The sequence below is a fragment of the Schistocerca piceifrons genome, chromosome 3 (genome assembly GCF_021461385.2).
Source record: "Schistocerca piceifrons isolate TAMUIC-IGC-003096 chromosome 3, iqSchPice1.1, whole genome shotgun sequence".
Taxonomy (NCBI): Eukaryota; Metazoa; Arthropoda; class Insecta; order Orthoptera; family Acrididae; genus Schistocerca; species Schistocerca piceifrons.
Genome location: NC_060140.1, coordinates 350,611,436 through 350,626,854, shown reverse-complemented (window position 1 = coordinate 350,626,854; position 15,419 = coordinate 350,611,436). Strand labels below are relative to the sequence as shown.

At 43.8% G+C, this 15,419-nt stretch overlaps 1 protein-coding gene across 1 annotated transcript in view; it reads right to left on the bottom strand.

Annotated features, from left to right (window-relative positions):
* Positions 1-15,419, bottom strand: part of LOC124789817 (aminopeptidase N-like) — a 154,088-nt gene that overhangs the window by 129,622 nt on the left and 9,047 nt on the right. The window contains exon 2 of the mRNA XM_047257300.1: positions 2,922-3,061. Coding sequence (XP_047113256.1) covers positions 2,922-3,061 — 140 coding nt within the window. The remainder of the gene's footprint in view (positions 1-2,921; positions 3,062-15,419) is intronic.

The following is a 15,419-nucleotide window of genomic DNA, read 5'->3' as shown; positions in this document are numbered from 1 at the left end:
GGGGACTGATGACCTCAGATGTTAAGTCCCATAGTGCTCAGAGCCTGCCAGTCGTGAGGGGTCGACTTAACCACTTCGGTTATCGTTGCGCGCTCTCCGGATCAACCCAATCTTCTGTACGTCATACCGTTCAAATGGTTCAAATGGCTCTGAGCACTATGGGACTTAACATCGGAGGTCATCAGTCCCCTTGAACTTAGAACTACTTAAACCTAACTAACCTAAGGACATCACACACATCCATGCCCGAGGCAGGATTCGAACCTGCGACCGTAGCGGTCGCGCGGTTCCAGACTGAAGCGCCTAGAACTGCTCGGGCACTTCGGCCGGCGTCATACAGTGTTTACCCCTGTACCGTAGTCCATTAAATTTGTCACCTAGTGCTCGGAAAATTACTTGGATCCCAGCAACATCGAGAAATCGAAACCAAATGTATTTATCGCCGTTTGCCCACCTAGGTTGCAATAGTTACATGCATGTCTCAAAGACCAGACACTGTGTGAGATATCGAAATTTGAATCGGTCCGGGGAGCGTGTATGGACAGCCGAAGTGGTTAAGACGATTGCTCGACATAACAGGTAAATTCGGGTTCGAGTCTCGTTACAGCACGAATCTTCGCATGTCACTATTGGTTTGTAGACTATTAAGTAATATAGCTGATGTCAAGGAATTCCCAGTCAGCGAATAAATTTGGAAGTATTTCGCACAGCTGTGTATCATCAACAATGTCATTTCTTTCAGAAATACACTGATAAGCCAAAACATTATGACTACTCCCCACTGCGACGTTGGGTGCCGCCTGGTGGCGATGCGGGCATATGGCGCGGTAACGAATGTATGTAAGCGGAGCAGATGCGGACAGGGGATCATCCTGGCACAGATATGGGCTGCAAATGGGGATATAAGTGGAGATAAGAGACTTTGACGAAGGGCAGATTATTATTACGGTTAGTCTGTGAACGAGTATCTCGAAAAAGGCAAAACTGGTTGAATGTTCACGTGCTACTGTCGTGAGCATCTACGGAAAGAGGTAGAATGAGTGAAACTACCACTAGGCGTTAAATCATTGGACGTCCGCGACTCTTCACAGAACGTGGGGTTAGGAGGCTTGTTTGTACTGTAAAGTAGGTAGATGGTGATATTTGGCATCTCTGCCGAAAGAGCACAATGCTGGTGCACGCACAAGTGTTTCGGAGCACACTGTTCATCGTACATTGTCGAACATGGAGCTCAGCTGCAGACTACCCCTACGTGTTCACATATTGATCCAACGGCATCGTCAATTACGATTGCAGTGGGCATGGGACCATCGGGATTCGATGTCGACCCTTCGGGTGAATCACAATTTTGCTACACTAAGTCGATGGTCGTCTCCACAAACGCCGTCATCGATGTGAACGGCAGCTCGAAATGTGGAGCGCGCCACGAACGCAGGCTGATGGGAGCAGTATTATGCTATGGGAGACATTCTCCTGAGACCTGTGGTAGTAATCGAAGACACGCTGACAGCTGCGAACCATCTGTATACCTTCATACTTGATGTCTTCCCCGACAGCGATGTCATCTTTCAGAAGCACATTTGCCCTTGTGTCGGAGCCAGATCCGTGCTACAGTGGTTTGGGGAGCGTTATAATAAACTCATGTCGATGTTTTGGCGACCAAATTCATTTCATGTAAATCCTATGGAACCCATCTGGGTCGCCATCACCAAGTAAGCATATCAGCGGTCCATTATTTACACGAGCTACATGACCTGCGAGTAGACATCTAATGCCACATACGTCCGCAAAACTACGCAAAATCAGTGATGTATTTCGTTCCAAATACGGATAATCAATGTTTTGGGCTCATCAGTGTACATGTAAACATTCCATTCTATCATTAAGAGTGATGATGATGATAATGAGGTCCCATGCTCCAAGGAGCGTAGGGGACGATGCGGGAGACACGCACCGCCGTACTAAGGGAGGTCCTAGCGGAGGTAGTTTGCCATTGCCTTCCTCCGACCGTAATGGGGATGAATGATGATGATGAAGACGACACAACTACATCCACTCATCTCGAGGCAGTGAAAATCCCTGACCCCACCGGGAATAGAACCCGGGACCCCGTGCGCGGGAAGCGAGAACGCTACCGCAAGACCACGAGCTAAAATTTTAGAGCAGAGTAGAAAGAGTAGAAAATTAAAGAGATTGTTTTTTCCGCACTGCTGAATGGATCAATACATGCTATAAGCATAACGTAATTTATGAGGTGTATATTTTTATATTTTCCTACATTTTTTGACGCTGCGAAGCTCGCAAAGTGAAAGAGGTGGCAAAAGTGGTTAATCCATAATAATAAATAACAGCCTAGACAGAAAAATGACTTCTTTTAAGATGTATGCTTCCATAAAATTATTAGCCTTATGAGCCTTATGTCAGATAAGCATGATATTACATTATCGCATAGTGGCACATCGCATTTAAATATAATATGCGTGTTGCGACTACTTTTAATGTTATATAATTCAGTTATGAAGACATATGAAGATGACAAGGTGCTGCTGAAACGAACTGAAAAATATTTGACTTGGTTCAAAAAAAATGGTTCAAATGGCTCAGACCACTATGGGACTTAACTTCTAAGGTCATCAGTCCCCTAGAACTTAGAACTACTTAAAACTAACTAGCCTAAGGACATCACACACATCCATGCTCGAGGCAGAATTCGAAGCTGCGACCGTAGCGGTCGCGCGGTTCCAGACTGTAGCGCCTAGAACCGCTCGGTCACTTCGGCCGGCTATTTGACTTGATAGTTAATAGTAACTAAACTGTTGATGCAGTGAATATATTGTTTATAAGTTCAAAGCGCTATTTCAAAATTCTGTAAAGCAAATCACAAATGGAATATCTCTTTTCAGCTTTGAAGATGTTTTTACCCTTCGTCGAGGTCGGGTGTGATGGTGACGTGGTAAGCGTGCGGCAGGCTTTCACCCGGCAGCCTCTTCCTTTGCGCATGCGCAGGAGCCGCCAACGCCAGCAGCACCACCGCAGCTACCGCTGCCGGTCCCATCTTCATCTGCACAAGGAAGAGTAACTGTGCAGATAAACGGGACTGGTCTAGGCGAAGCATAGTACGATGGCATTCCATAATACCCCTTGCCCTTAGTTATAATCAGTGCTTGATTTGCGACGACAGGCTCCAGTATGCCGTACCAGTACCTCTGACGAAAGAAGGCGTCAAAATAAAGTTTTAAGACGTCTACATTTCTAAAAAAAAAAAGAAAAAAAAAAAATCACCTCCTGGCAGGTCTTTACCGGAACCTCTTTTATATGCATACAAATCAAGCGCTATCTATAACCAAACAGTGAATTCTTACTGAACAACCTTACGTTGCGAACTCGGTTTTCCGGCTTAACTGTGTGAGAGCTGCTTAAAGAGAATTGCAGTATTCTTACCATTTACGATGCCTCGTCATTTCTGCTGCAGAATGCCTTCCTTGGTCGAAAACTAAAAGATCTAGCAGAAAAACTATTTGCAATACTGCGACATTTTGTTTGGGTTTGAGATCCTAGAAACATAGAGAACGCGCGGAGAAGTTGCTCATTTTGAGAGGATTGATACATCTACATCTATATTTCTCGAGCCACTTTACGGTGTGTGTTGGGGGGTTTTCTGTGTACCAGTGCTACTTCCTCCTTCCTCTGTTCCAGTCGCGTGTGGTTCGCAGAAAGAACGATTGCTGGTAAGCCTCCGCGTGGGCTCGAATATTGTAAAAGCGGATGGCACTATTAATATTTGGAAAACAGAAAATACAATGAGTTACTTCCTTGAGGACTGAAAAGAAGTAGGACCATCATTTCATAAGTTTAGATTCCCACTTTCGAAGCTGATGTTGTTAAATACAGAGAAAATGTGAGGACAAGAGTAAGTGAGGACATCGAGGAATGAGAGTTTGATATTTTTTTCGGAAAGCTACAGGGTGAGAAATGAAGACAGAAAAGTAACAGAATAGGGCTTGCAGTGAAGAAAAGTGACGAGAGGGAATTAGGTTCCCTTAGTTTTTAAAGAGCATTGTCTTCCAAAATCAGAGCATAAGACAGTGTATTTCGAAAAAGCCGGAGACATCATCAAAAGCTATCATCAAGTTAAATAAAGATTCAGAAATAAAATATGGACCTATAACACAATCGCACTTGCGTATTAAAATGACGATCTGGTAGTCATACTGGCAGTCTGTAATTGAAAATAATAAAGGAAAATGAGCATGCAATGAGGGTGTAAGTTCATAATTTTTGAAAGAAATGAGATGAAGTGAAAATTCTCCGAGGTAATCAACAGTGACCTAAGTAAAACCATCAACAGTTGTGCACAATAACTGAAGTGGAATGTAATAAAAAAGGAAAAATAAAGTCTGGATAGATCGGCGTAGTTACAGCGAAAGCAAAGCATAAAATGCCATGTATAACCTATTAACGTCTCCATCCATCCAACGGAAGGATCACCAGCAAAAGTGTCATATTCGCTCGCTCATGGAACACTGTAGAGAGGTTTGGAATTTAATCTTCAGTCTAAACTAAACTCCGCCCGAAAAGGCCTTGCAGGGCCCAACGGTACGGACCGGGCGCCGTGTCATCCTCAGATTACAGGATACGGATATGGAGGGACACGTGGTCAGCACACCGCTCTTCCGGCCGTATGTCAGTTTACGAGACCAGAGCCGCTACTTCTCAATCAAATAGTTCCTCAGTTTGCCTCACAAGTGGCACCCCACTTGCCAACAGCGCCCGGCAGACCGGATGGTCACCCATCTTAGTGCTAGACCAGCCGGACAGCGCTTAACTTCGGTGATCTGACGGGAACCGGTGTTACCATTCCGGCAAGGCCGTTGGCTTTGTCTTCAATCGTTTACTGATTATGAAAGTTTCTAGTGTGGCCAAATTTCGAAAGAGCTTCATCGTGGATGATCGTCACTATTAGTTTGTACAGTCGACCTCGACTACAGAACAGGTTGTAAACGTAATAGATATAGATGAAAAGTTGCTGTTAATCGCAGGAGGCAGGCCAGATATTTGACTAGAACGCATCAGAATTATATAAAATGGATGAGATTTATTCTGAAAGCTGACAGAATTAGAGGAAGAGGAATTTGATGTGTGCAAAAATAGATTTTTCACTGATGTAGTTATGTGTTGTAAACTTTGAGCAAATTTGAGTTGCAGTTATTTTAGTTATACTAGACAGCACGTCTCTGAGTTGCACAATAGTTAATACGACAATAATAATTACTTATGAAACTACGGAGGCAGAATCAAGTGTTTACTAAAGTTAGCAATTCATTGTGAATATCTCAAAGCCAAAGACCAATATCGAATGCCGGACATTTGCCACACCGGACATTTGCCACGCCGGACATTTGCCACACTTGACCCTTCGCCAGATAGCTTGAGTAGCGATCACTCAGGTAAAGGACGTCCTTCCTCGTACTTCTTCAGTCTGCTTTCAAACCGCCGTCTCCACATCTTACTCGATACAACCACTACGTAAGGCGCCTTCTTCTTCGACATCTTGGCGAAATACAGAGCTTCTTTTCCGAAATCGAAATATTTATAACTTTTGGGAAACGAAAGCAATACCGACGATTATGTCAGTATGTAATTACTTCTGCCAAGTATAAATATACACTCCTGGAAATTGAAATAAGAACACCGTGAATTCATTGTCCCAGGAAGGGGAAACTTTATTGACACATTCCTGGGGTCAGATACATCACATGATCACACTGACAGAACCACAGGCACATAGACACAGGCAACAGAGCATGCACAATGTCGGCACTAGTACAGTGTATATCCACCTTTCGCAGCAATGCAGGCTGCTATTCTCCCATGGAGACGATCGTAGAGATGCTGGATGTAGTCCTGTGGAACGGCTTGCCATGCTATTTCCACCTGGCGCCTCAGTTGGACCAGCGTTCGTGCTGGACGTGCAGACCGCGTGAGACGACGCTTCATCCAGTCCCAAACATGCTCAATGGGGGACAGATCCGGAGATCTTGCTGGCCAGGGTAGTTGACTTACACCTTCTAGAGCACGTTGGGTGGCACGGGATACATGCGGACGTGCATTGTCCTGTTGGAACAGCAAGTTCCCTTGTCGGTCTAGGAATGGTAGAACGATGGGTTCGATGACGGTTTGGATGTACCGTGCACTATTCAGTGTCCCCTCGACGATCACCAGTGGTGTACGGCCAGTGTAGGAGATCGCTCCCCACACCATGATGCCGGGTGTTGGCCCTGTGTGCCTCGGTCGTATGCAGTCCTGATTGTGGCGCTCACCTGCACGGCGCCAAACACGCATACGACCATCATTGGCACCAAGGCAGAAGCGACTCTCATCGCTGAAGACGACACGTCTCCATTCGTCCCTCCATTCACGCCTGTCGCGACACCACTGGAGGCGGGCTGCACGATGTTGGGGCGTGAGCGGAAGACGGCCTAACGGTGTGCGGGACCGTAGCCCAGCTTCATGGAGACGGTTGCGAATGGTCCTCGCCGATACCCCAGGAGCAACAGTGTCCCTAATTTGCTGGGAAGTGGCGGTGCGGTCCCCTACGGCACTGCGTAGGATCCTACGGTCTTGGCGTGCATCCGTGCGTCGCTGCGGTCCGGTCCCAGGTCGACGGGCACGTGCACCTTCCGCCGACCACTGGCGACAACATCGATGTACTGTGGAGACCTCACGCCCCACGTGTTGAGCAATTCGGCGGTACGTCCACCCGGCCTCCCGCATGCCCACTATACGCCCTCGCTCAAAGTCCGTCAACTGCACATACGGTTCACGTCCACGCTGTCGCGGCATGCTACCAGTGTTAAAGACTGCGATGGAGCTCCGTATGCCACGGCAAACTGGCTGACACTGACGGCGGCGGTGCACAAATGCTGCGCAGCTAGCGCCATTCGACGGCCAACACCGCGGTTCCTGGTGTGTCCGCTGTGCCGTGCGTGTGATCATTGCTTGTACAGCCCTCTCGCAGTGTCCGGAGCAAGTATGGTGGGTCTGACACACCGGTGTCAATGTGTTCTTTTTTCCATTTCCAGGAGTGTAGATTCCTTTGTCTGTACGGTAGCTTCCTTTCACGATTACTGATCGCGATAGAAACAGTCCATCGGCAAGGGAGCAACAAGAAAGGAACGTTGTAAAGAGAATGCGAATGTACGCTAATCATTTCTTTTTGATCACTGCGTTTGTGCCTGCTTTAATTACTACAACTGCATACCCAAAAGACAATAAGGAAAGAAGAAGTGGGAATGTGAATGTTTGAAAAGAAGAACGATATACTCCATATTAATTTACTCTCTGAAATGCGATATCCCTAGCGGCGAAACATATGTTAATAAAGTGTAGCGGGACAATGTTCAAAACGTGACTGAAAATACGCTCACTAAATAGAGATAAGAACATCTATGATTGACATGTCATCTAAAGTCGACGTACAATTTTAAAATGTTACAAATAAGGAAATGAAGTAGCACAAAATGCTATGCTTGTAACGTACTTTGTTGTTCTACATTGTTTAGCTCTGGTATTTACAGGATCACAGAGAAAGCATCCTAGGTTTAGGAGGGAAAAGCCGTAATTGTAATGATCTGCACTACAACAGAAACAAGAAGCACAACTTAAGGAAAAATAATGTAATGTGTGTTTCAGCTCACAAGTGACATTGAAGCAGATAGTTACTGTGACTTAGTGTGGGCAGAGGTTGGTTATATTCGACAACTGGAATAAATTAATAACTGGCTGCTTTTACCGACCTCTGGTCTCAGATGAAACAGTTCAAAGAAAACTTGAATCTTGTTACCAATAGGTACAATTATAGTTTCCAGTGATTTCAATCTACCTTCCGTATGTTGACAAAAATACATTTTCAGACCCTGTTGTAGATAGAAAACAACTTCCGTAATTGTTCTAAATGCTTTTTTAAAATTAGTTTGAACAATTAGTTCACGAGGCCATTCAAATTGTAAATGGTTACGAAAACACACTTGACCTCTTAGCCACAAATAATCCTGAGCATCACGACGGATGCAGGGATTAGTGAACACACAGTCGAACGAGGCTCAATTCCGTAACAAAGAAATTCACCAAAACTAAACGCGAAATATATCTATTTATAAAAGCAGCTAAAATTCGCTTGACGTCTTTCCAAGTGACAGTCTCCAATACTTCCAAACTATTTAAGTGAAGACCATATGTGGCTTCAATTCAAAGAAATCGTATCAACAGCACTCGAGAGATTCATATCAAATAAATTAATAAGAGACGGAACTGATCCCCCATGGTACACAAAACAGGACAGAAAGTTGGTGCAGGAGCACGTATAATTTAGACGAACGCAAAAACTCCAAGATTGTCGAAGTTTTACCGAGGCTCGAAATTTGGCGCGGATTTCAATGCGAGATGAATTTAATAGTTTCCACAACGAAAGTCTCTCTAGAAATGTGGCGGAAAATCCAAAGAGATTCTGGTCCTATGTTAAGTAAACCAGCAGAAAGGCTCAGTAAGTACCTTTACTGTGCGACAGCGATGAGGAGGAGGAGGGGGAGACAAGGGACCCAACCCTTCGGAGCAGGTAAAATCGTGGCAAATGTCCGGCATGGGAAATGTCCGGCGTGGCAAATGTCCGCACACCCCAATATCATCTCTAACAGTGATTTTGACATAATAATGTACTCCTAAAGACAGACTAATTTTCCACCGAGCCCGCCGATACAAATTACTGGAACATTTTTTCACATAGTGACGTGTTAGCTACAGAAACATGTCTCCCTTTGAAGATATTACTATCAGGTGGCTACATCCAACTCCAGAAAAAGAGTGGTTTTCCCTTGCAGGAGTTAGTCTTTAAGCTTAATTGGACATACAGTGCTCTAACAATCATTCCTCCCGCGGATTCTACCAAGTGTCGCGTGCGATGGACCCTCTTCTCAGCAACGTCTTCTAGTAGGGTGCAGCTGTTGAGAGACCATGGATTATCACGTCTCAGAGCTTCCGTGGACTTAGGGAGCCCGTGTCACGAAAACTTTCCGCTATCGAAGTAAGAGCAAAAAGATACGAACAATGTCTTTTATTAAGTTAATCATCACTGAAAGTACAACACAGACTTTGTAGCCTGCAAGTAATTGTACTGTGAACGTTGTGTTGAGCTATCTAGCATGAAATAGAGCTATAACAGTCACTAGAGCTCTACAAACCGTCACGCCCCCTGTGAACAGTTTAAATTCTCCATGTACTCCCAAATTTTTCCGTTATTGTAGTACAACGTAGCATCGGTTCTGCAGATGCTTCCTGCAATACACACGTTAACTTCTTTGATGTTCTTATCAAAGTTATTGTGTTTTCGATATCGCGTTCTTTGCGTTCAGCTGTTCTTGGATGACTTTATTTCTAGCAGATGATATGCGGTGAAAGTTCAGTTTCCATGCAGATTATCAGCTGTTTAGCCACAGCCACTGTATTCAGCGTCCGGAATGTATAAGTCGATGATTCTGTTTACATAAGTGGACTACTCAGCGCATCGATCGATTAATTATCAAGAAAAATAACGTAAACAGTGATAAGGCCAGTTTTTCTGTCCACTTAGACAGACGCTGACTGTGATTCACATATTACTCACTAAGACTAAGTTGAGGAAGAGATACTATTCGCTCGTTATGTTTTATTTTGATGTATGCAAAAGAATGGTACCTGAGCCTCCAATTCATTACACATTATATCAACAAATGTGCTGATGTTTATGAAATATCAATACGACACACTAATTTGGCTGCAAGTGGTTATAAAATATTTAATTAAACATACGGAGATGAAATTAGTAATAAAGAAGCAATAAACTGTCTGCAATAATCTCATATAATCACAGACTGTCGGAGAGGTCAAAGAGGTTTGCAGGTGTCCCTGAGCTTCTGGCAGCTATGCTTATTGATTTTGAGTTTAGACGCATGCTGTATTTCTTATGAGTGACCACAAAACCTACATAAAAATGGCTGATGTATGTGATACAAACTAAAAGAAGACGTAATACCTTTTTGCCCTCATTAATGACACTTGGCTAAGCCACAGAGCGTGTAATCGGGAGTCTTCCTCTAGAAATTCACGGACGTTAAACCAACATCTAGAAATTCCCAGAGCTTACATTTCACTACAACACAGGAAAGAAGTTGAGTCGTTCAACATACATTTCAAATTACGATCACGGCGAAAAAAAGCAAACAAATTCTGTTGAATGTAGTGAGGTGCCGACAACCATTCTTTCCGTGTACCTTCCGGTGCACAGAGTAGCCTCTGCTACATAACGTACAATAGCTTACGGAGTAAAACAGTTGTATATGTAGAGAGAGGGGTGCCGAATGGATGGCGTGACTTTGGGTCTGAATAAAACCTCTGAGATAAGGGCGTGGCGCTTTGAGAGAACAGCAGCAACTTGGTTAATGCGCACCCTGCCACTAATTTGAATAGATAAGTACAGAAATCACGAGCACGTATAAACTGGTCCCAGTCATAATTATACTGCACAGTTGTGCGTCTTATGTAGACGTTGTCTGTGATTGGAGATCAAAGGTTGCTTCTGAAGATGAATGTAGGAATGTGGTCACTTGTGCGGTAACTATTTTGGAATAGTGTATGACGGCTCTGCCGTACACGCAGGAAAGATAAGCAGCTATATGAACTCGAGATAAATAGCTGTTGAAACCTGACTCAAATATTATCTCATGTGCCAGATGAAACTGTCGGAGTTTTTTCGTAAGTTATTCTAATTTCCATGGAAAACGAATTACTTTCCAGCATTAATAACGAGGTTTTGAGAAATGCACTGCTACCTAATGTTTTACCAGGTGTGGTTATCGTCAAGACCATCCGGCGGTCTCTTGAATGTCCGCTTTATGAAGGGGATTTAATTTTTTTGTCATTTAAGATGACAATGTGCGTAGCATTTTTTTAAAAGTAAGGCATAGTGTTCGTCTTTCAGTTTTCCACCAAATTACGTCTTCTGTAGTCACAGCTAACGTTACTTAAAAAATGAAAACGAAAACTGTGAAACGTGTACGCTTCCCAGGTAAACCGTCCACAACTCGTACTTTCGCGATAAGCTTCGCTGTTCCTAGACTGCAGGGTCCCAGTTTCGATTCCCGGACGTGGCGTAGGTTTTTTTTCGCTCGGGGACTGCATGTTTGCGTTGGCCTATTCATATCTTTTCATTTTCATCAAAAAATGGTCCAAATGGCTCTGAGCACTATGGGACATAACTTCTGAGGTCATCAGTCCCCTAGAACTTAGAACTACTTAAATCTAACTAACCTAAGGACATAACACACATCCATGTCCGAGGCAGGATTCTAACCTGTGACCGTAGCGGTCGTACGGTTCCAGACTCAAGCGCCTAGAACCGCTCGGCCACTCCGGCCGGCCTCCTTTTCATCAACATGCAAGTTTTCGAAGTGGCGTCAAATAGAATGACTTGCACCAAGCGTTCTAACAACATCAGAAAGGGTGTCCCGGACAGTAAGCCGTACAATAGCTTCATTTAATTTTTTCCGGTAAATTCAATTTGACAAGCAGTCTTGTAAATCTAGTTGCAAGCAATAGGTGTCGACAAGTAATCCAGCTCGGTTGATTCCTAATTGCGAAATTATTAGCAACGAATATATTTTTAAAAAATGCAAAGACGGTAAGTTGAGTCTTTCAGAGGACCTAGTTTCTGTAAGTAGGCTCTTTAGGTTCTTATGTTGGTAATGCCACGTAGTGCTCTGTATGAAAATCGCTAACTGTGCTGTGTGGAGTCTGTGGCTGGTTGGACTCATTCTTGGAATATTCGCTTGTGTAGTGTCGGGCAGTTGGATGTGAACAGCTCGTAGCGTTGTGCAGTTGGAGGTGAGCCGCCAGCAGTGGTGGATGTGGGGAGAGAGATGCCAGAGTTTTGAGCGGAAGATCTGTGTCCGTCAGAAAAAGGAAATGTGTTTAACTGGCTGTCACAAAATTTTATATATATATATATATATATATATATATATATATATATATATATATATAAAATGACTTTTTAAAGCTATTAAGGTAAATCCATTGTTTGTTCTCTATCAAAATCTTTCATTTGCTAACTATGCCTATCAGTAGTTAGTGCCTTCAGTAGTTTGAATCTTAGTCCGGGCCATTCTTTTGTAGGGATTATTGAAAGTCACATTGTGTTGGGCTAAAAAATATTGTGTGTCAGTTTAGTGACGATCAGAATAAGTAAAGAGAAAACTGAGTAGGCTGAGTTTTACTCAGCTGTTTCTGTGTCAAGTATCGTAAGAGTTTTGCCAGCACTGTCATTCTTAATTTTTCAAAGGGGACGTTTCATTTCTTTGACATCATAAGTGTGATGTTACCTCCGGTATTTAGTAAGAACGTCGGTTTTGACTCAGTGCAATAAAATACGTCACAATTACTTTATTATTCAACCTACGTCCGTTACTAGGGTCGCTAATGCTCGTCTGTGCTTTGATGCTCGACACGGAGGTATCCGGTCCGCATAATGGGAGAAATTTTCAGCGCATGTACCTAATTAGCAAGGGTACAAAGGTACAGTTTCCTGTTCACCAGACTTTGCGGCGGTGTCCTAGATTAAATTCCAAATCGCTCCGCAGTGTCTCAGGAAGTGAGGTTATGTAACGCTGTTGAAGGTGATCTGTCCGTCGAATGTGAACGTTACGCTGATCGATCGCTTAGGTGCTGTTAGAGAGGAGCAGGCTATGTGCTGGCTCCTTCTCTCATCATCGCACAACACAAACAAGATGCCGGGTCCTCCGGAAGGCAAGGAACACACTCATACATTGAAGATTTCCGAGCTGCCTAGTACTGAGGTGCAGCTGAGTTAAAGCTAGCCTCCAACACAGGGCGTCCAGAGCAATAACTGTTTTATGCTTCCGCCATACGTCACACAAATAATTCCCATCCCTCCATCCATCCATCCATCCGTCCGTCCATATGCTAAACGCGGATGTAAGACGACACACAGCTCCGCTCAAGCCAGTACTGCACTGTATCTGTACCCCAAGGTAGCGTTAGGACCGTGTCTACAGTCGCCGCGAAGAAGAGCCACAATGAAAATTTTACACGTGATCGAAGTTATGGCGCACTGGATTCTGGACTAAACCAGAGTGAAAGACATATCATTGAGACTGAACACTGAACATTTGCCACGAACCATTTTCGTAGTAGAGGTAAGTATTTTTAACGTTTCTATAAGTAGCCCAGTGTAAATCAACAGCAATTTGTGTTGCAGCAATTTTGTCATGAATGTTGCGCAACCCTGTTTGGCTCTGTGACGAGACTGTATACAGGGTGTTACAAAAAGGTACGGCCAAACTTTCAGGAAACATTCCCCACACACAAATAAAGAAAATATGTTATGTGGACATGTGTTCGGAAACGCTTAATTTCCATTTAGAGCTCATTTTAGTTTCGTCCACCTACGCTCAATGGAGCACGTTATCATGATTTCATACGGGATACTCTACCTGTGTTGCTAGAACATGTGCCTTTACAAGTACGACACAACATGTGGTTCATGCACGATGGAGCTCCTGCACATTTCAGTCGAAGTGTTCGTGCGCTTCTCAACAACAGATTCGGTGACCGATGGATTGGTAGAGGCGGACCAATTCCATGGCCTCCACGCTCTCCTGATCTCGACCCTCTTGACTTTCATTTATGGGGGCATTTGAACGCTCTTGTCTACGCAACCCCGGTGCCAAATGTAGAGACTCTTCGTGCTCGTATTGTAGACGGCTGTGATACAATACTCCATTCTCCAGGGCTGCATCAGCGCATCAGGGATTCCATGCGACGGAGGGTGGATGCATGTATCCTCGCTAACGGAGGACATTTTGAACATTTCCTGTAACGAAGTGTTTGAAATCACGCTAGTACGTTCTGTTGCTGTGTGTTTCCATTCCATGATTAATGTGATGTGAAGAGAAGTAATAAAATGAGCTCTAACATGGAAAGTAAGCGTTTCCGGACACATGTCCACATAACATATTTTATTTCTTTGTGTGTGAGGAATGTGTCCTGAAAGTTTGGCCGTACCTTTTTGTAACACCCTATAGATACTGCGTGCAAGCAAGCCACCACCTGATGGGCAACTGCTTTCATTGGTAGGGGATTATCTTCCTGCCACGTATTTATGTTTGACACCAAGAGCATTTGGTGAATACAAGACGTGGAACCACACTACACACACACACACACACACACACACACACACACACACACACACACACACACACACACACGTAGATACAAACACACCCACACGCACTCACTCTCACACACACACACACACACACACACACACACACACACACACACACACACATGCATTACAGTCGTTGGCATTCAACAGTTGCATATAAGCTTCAACTCTCGTTCACCGGTTTGCTGCAGAATTCTTGAACATGTTCTCAGTTTGAATATAATAAATTCCCTTGAGAGAGAAAAGAATATGCCCACAAATCAGCTCGTGTGAATCACAGCATGCCGTTTTCTTACATTAGGGCCTGCGAACCTTGGATGAAACGTAAGAGGTGGATTCCGCTGTATATTCCCAGGTTTCCGCAAAGCAATTGGCACGGTGCCACACTGCCAACTGTTAACTATGGTACAAGCATAGGGAATAGGTTAACAGATATGTGAGTGGCTCGAAGACTTCTTAAATAACAGAATCCAGAATTTCAAAATTTTAAAAATGGCTGAAGCAGCATCTGTTGAAAATCTTCACGGTAAATCATAACAGCCAAACAGTTGCAGGATAAAGATTTTTATTGAAATCCTTGACCACGGTTTCGGTATATCTAAATATACCTTCATTGGAAGCAAAAATACACCTGAACAGGAAGACACCTTCATTAGCAAAAAACTTGCCCCAAGTTTCAAGCTATCAATTACGGGCACGGGAAGAACTTAGCACTAAATCCGGAGTTTACAAAATTACTTGTAACGACTGCCCCAACTATTACATTGGACAGACAGACCCATTAAAGTAAGATACAAAGAACACTTACTAGGTAAAAATGGGGAAAACGTGCACAATTCCACGTTTGCTGAACACCTATTGCTCTTACAGCATACACAACGTAAACTGGATATCGCAGAATTGCTACACGAAGTGAGTAAGGGCTACAAATTGGACCTGTTCGAGGAATTAGAGATTTTCAAGCATCTGTCTCAAAAAGACGGTTTTATTCTTAACGAACAGGTGCAGCTTAGAAACAAATTTTTCTTGGATACTTTCAAACCCTTCCTTGCTCTAACGTAATATGGTCTGGCTGACTAGATTTTAGTTTTCTTGTCTGTTGATGCTGGTGAGATGTTCATTTCCTGTTTTGTTGGGATTT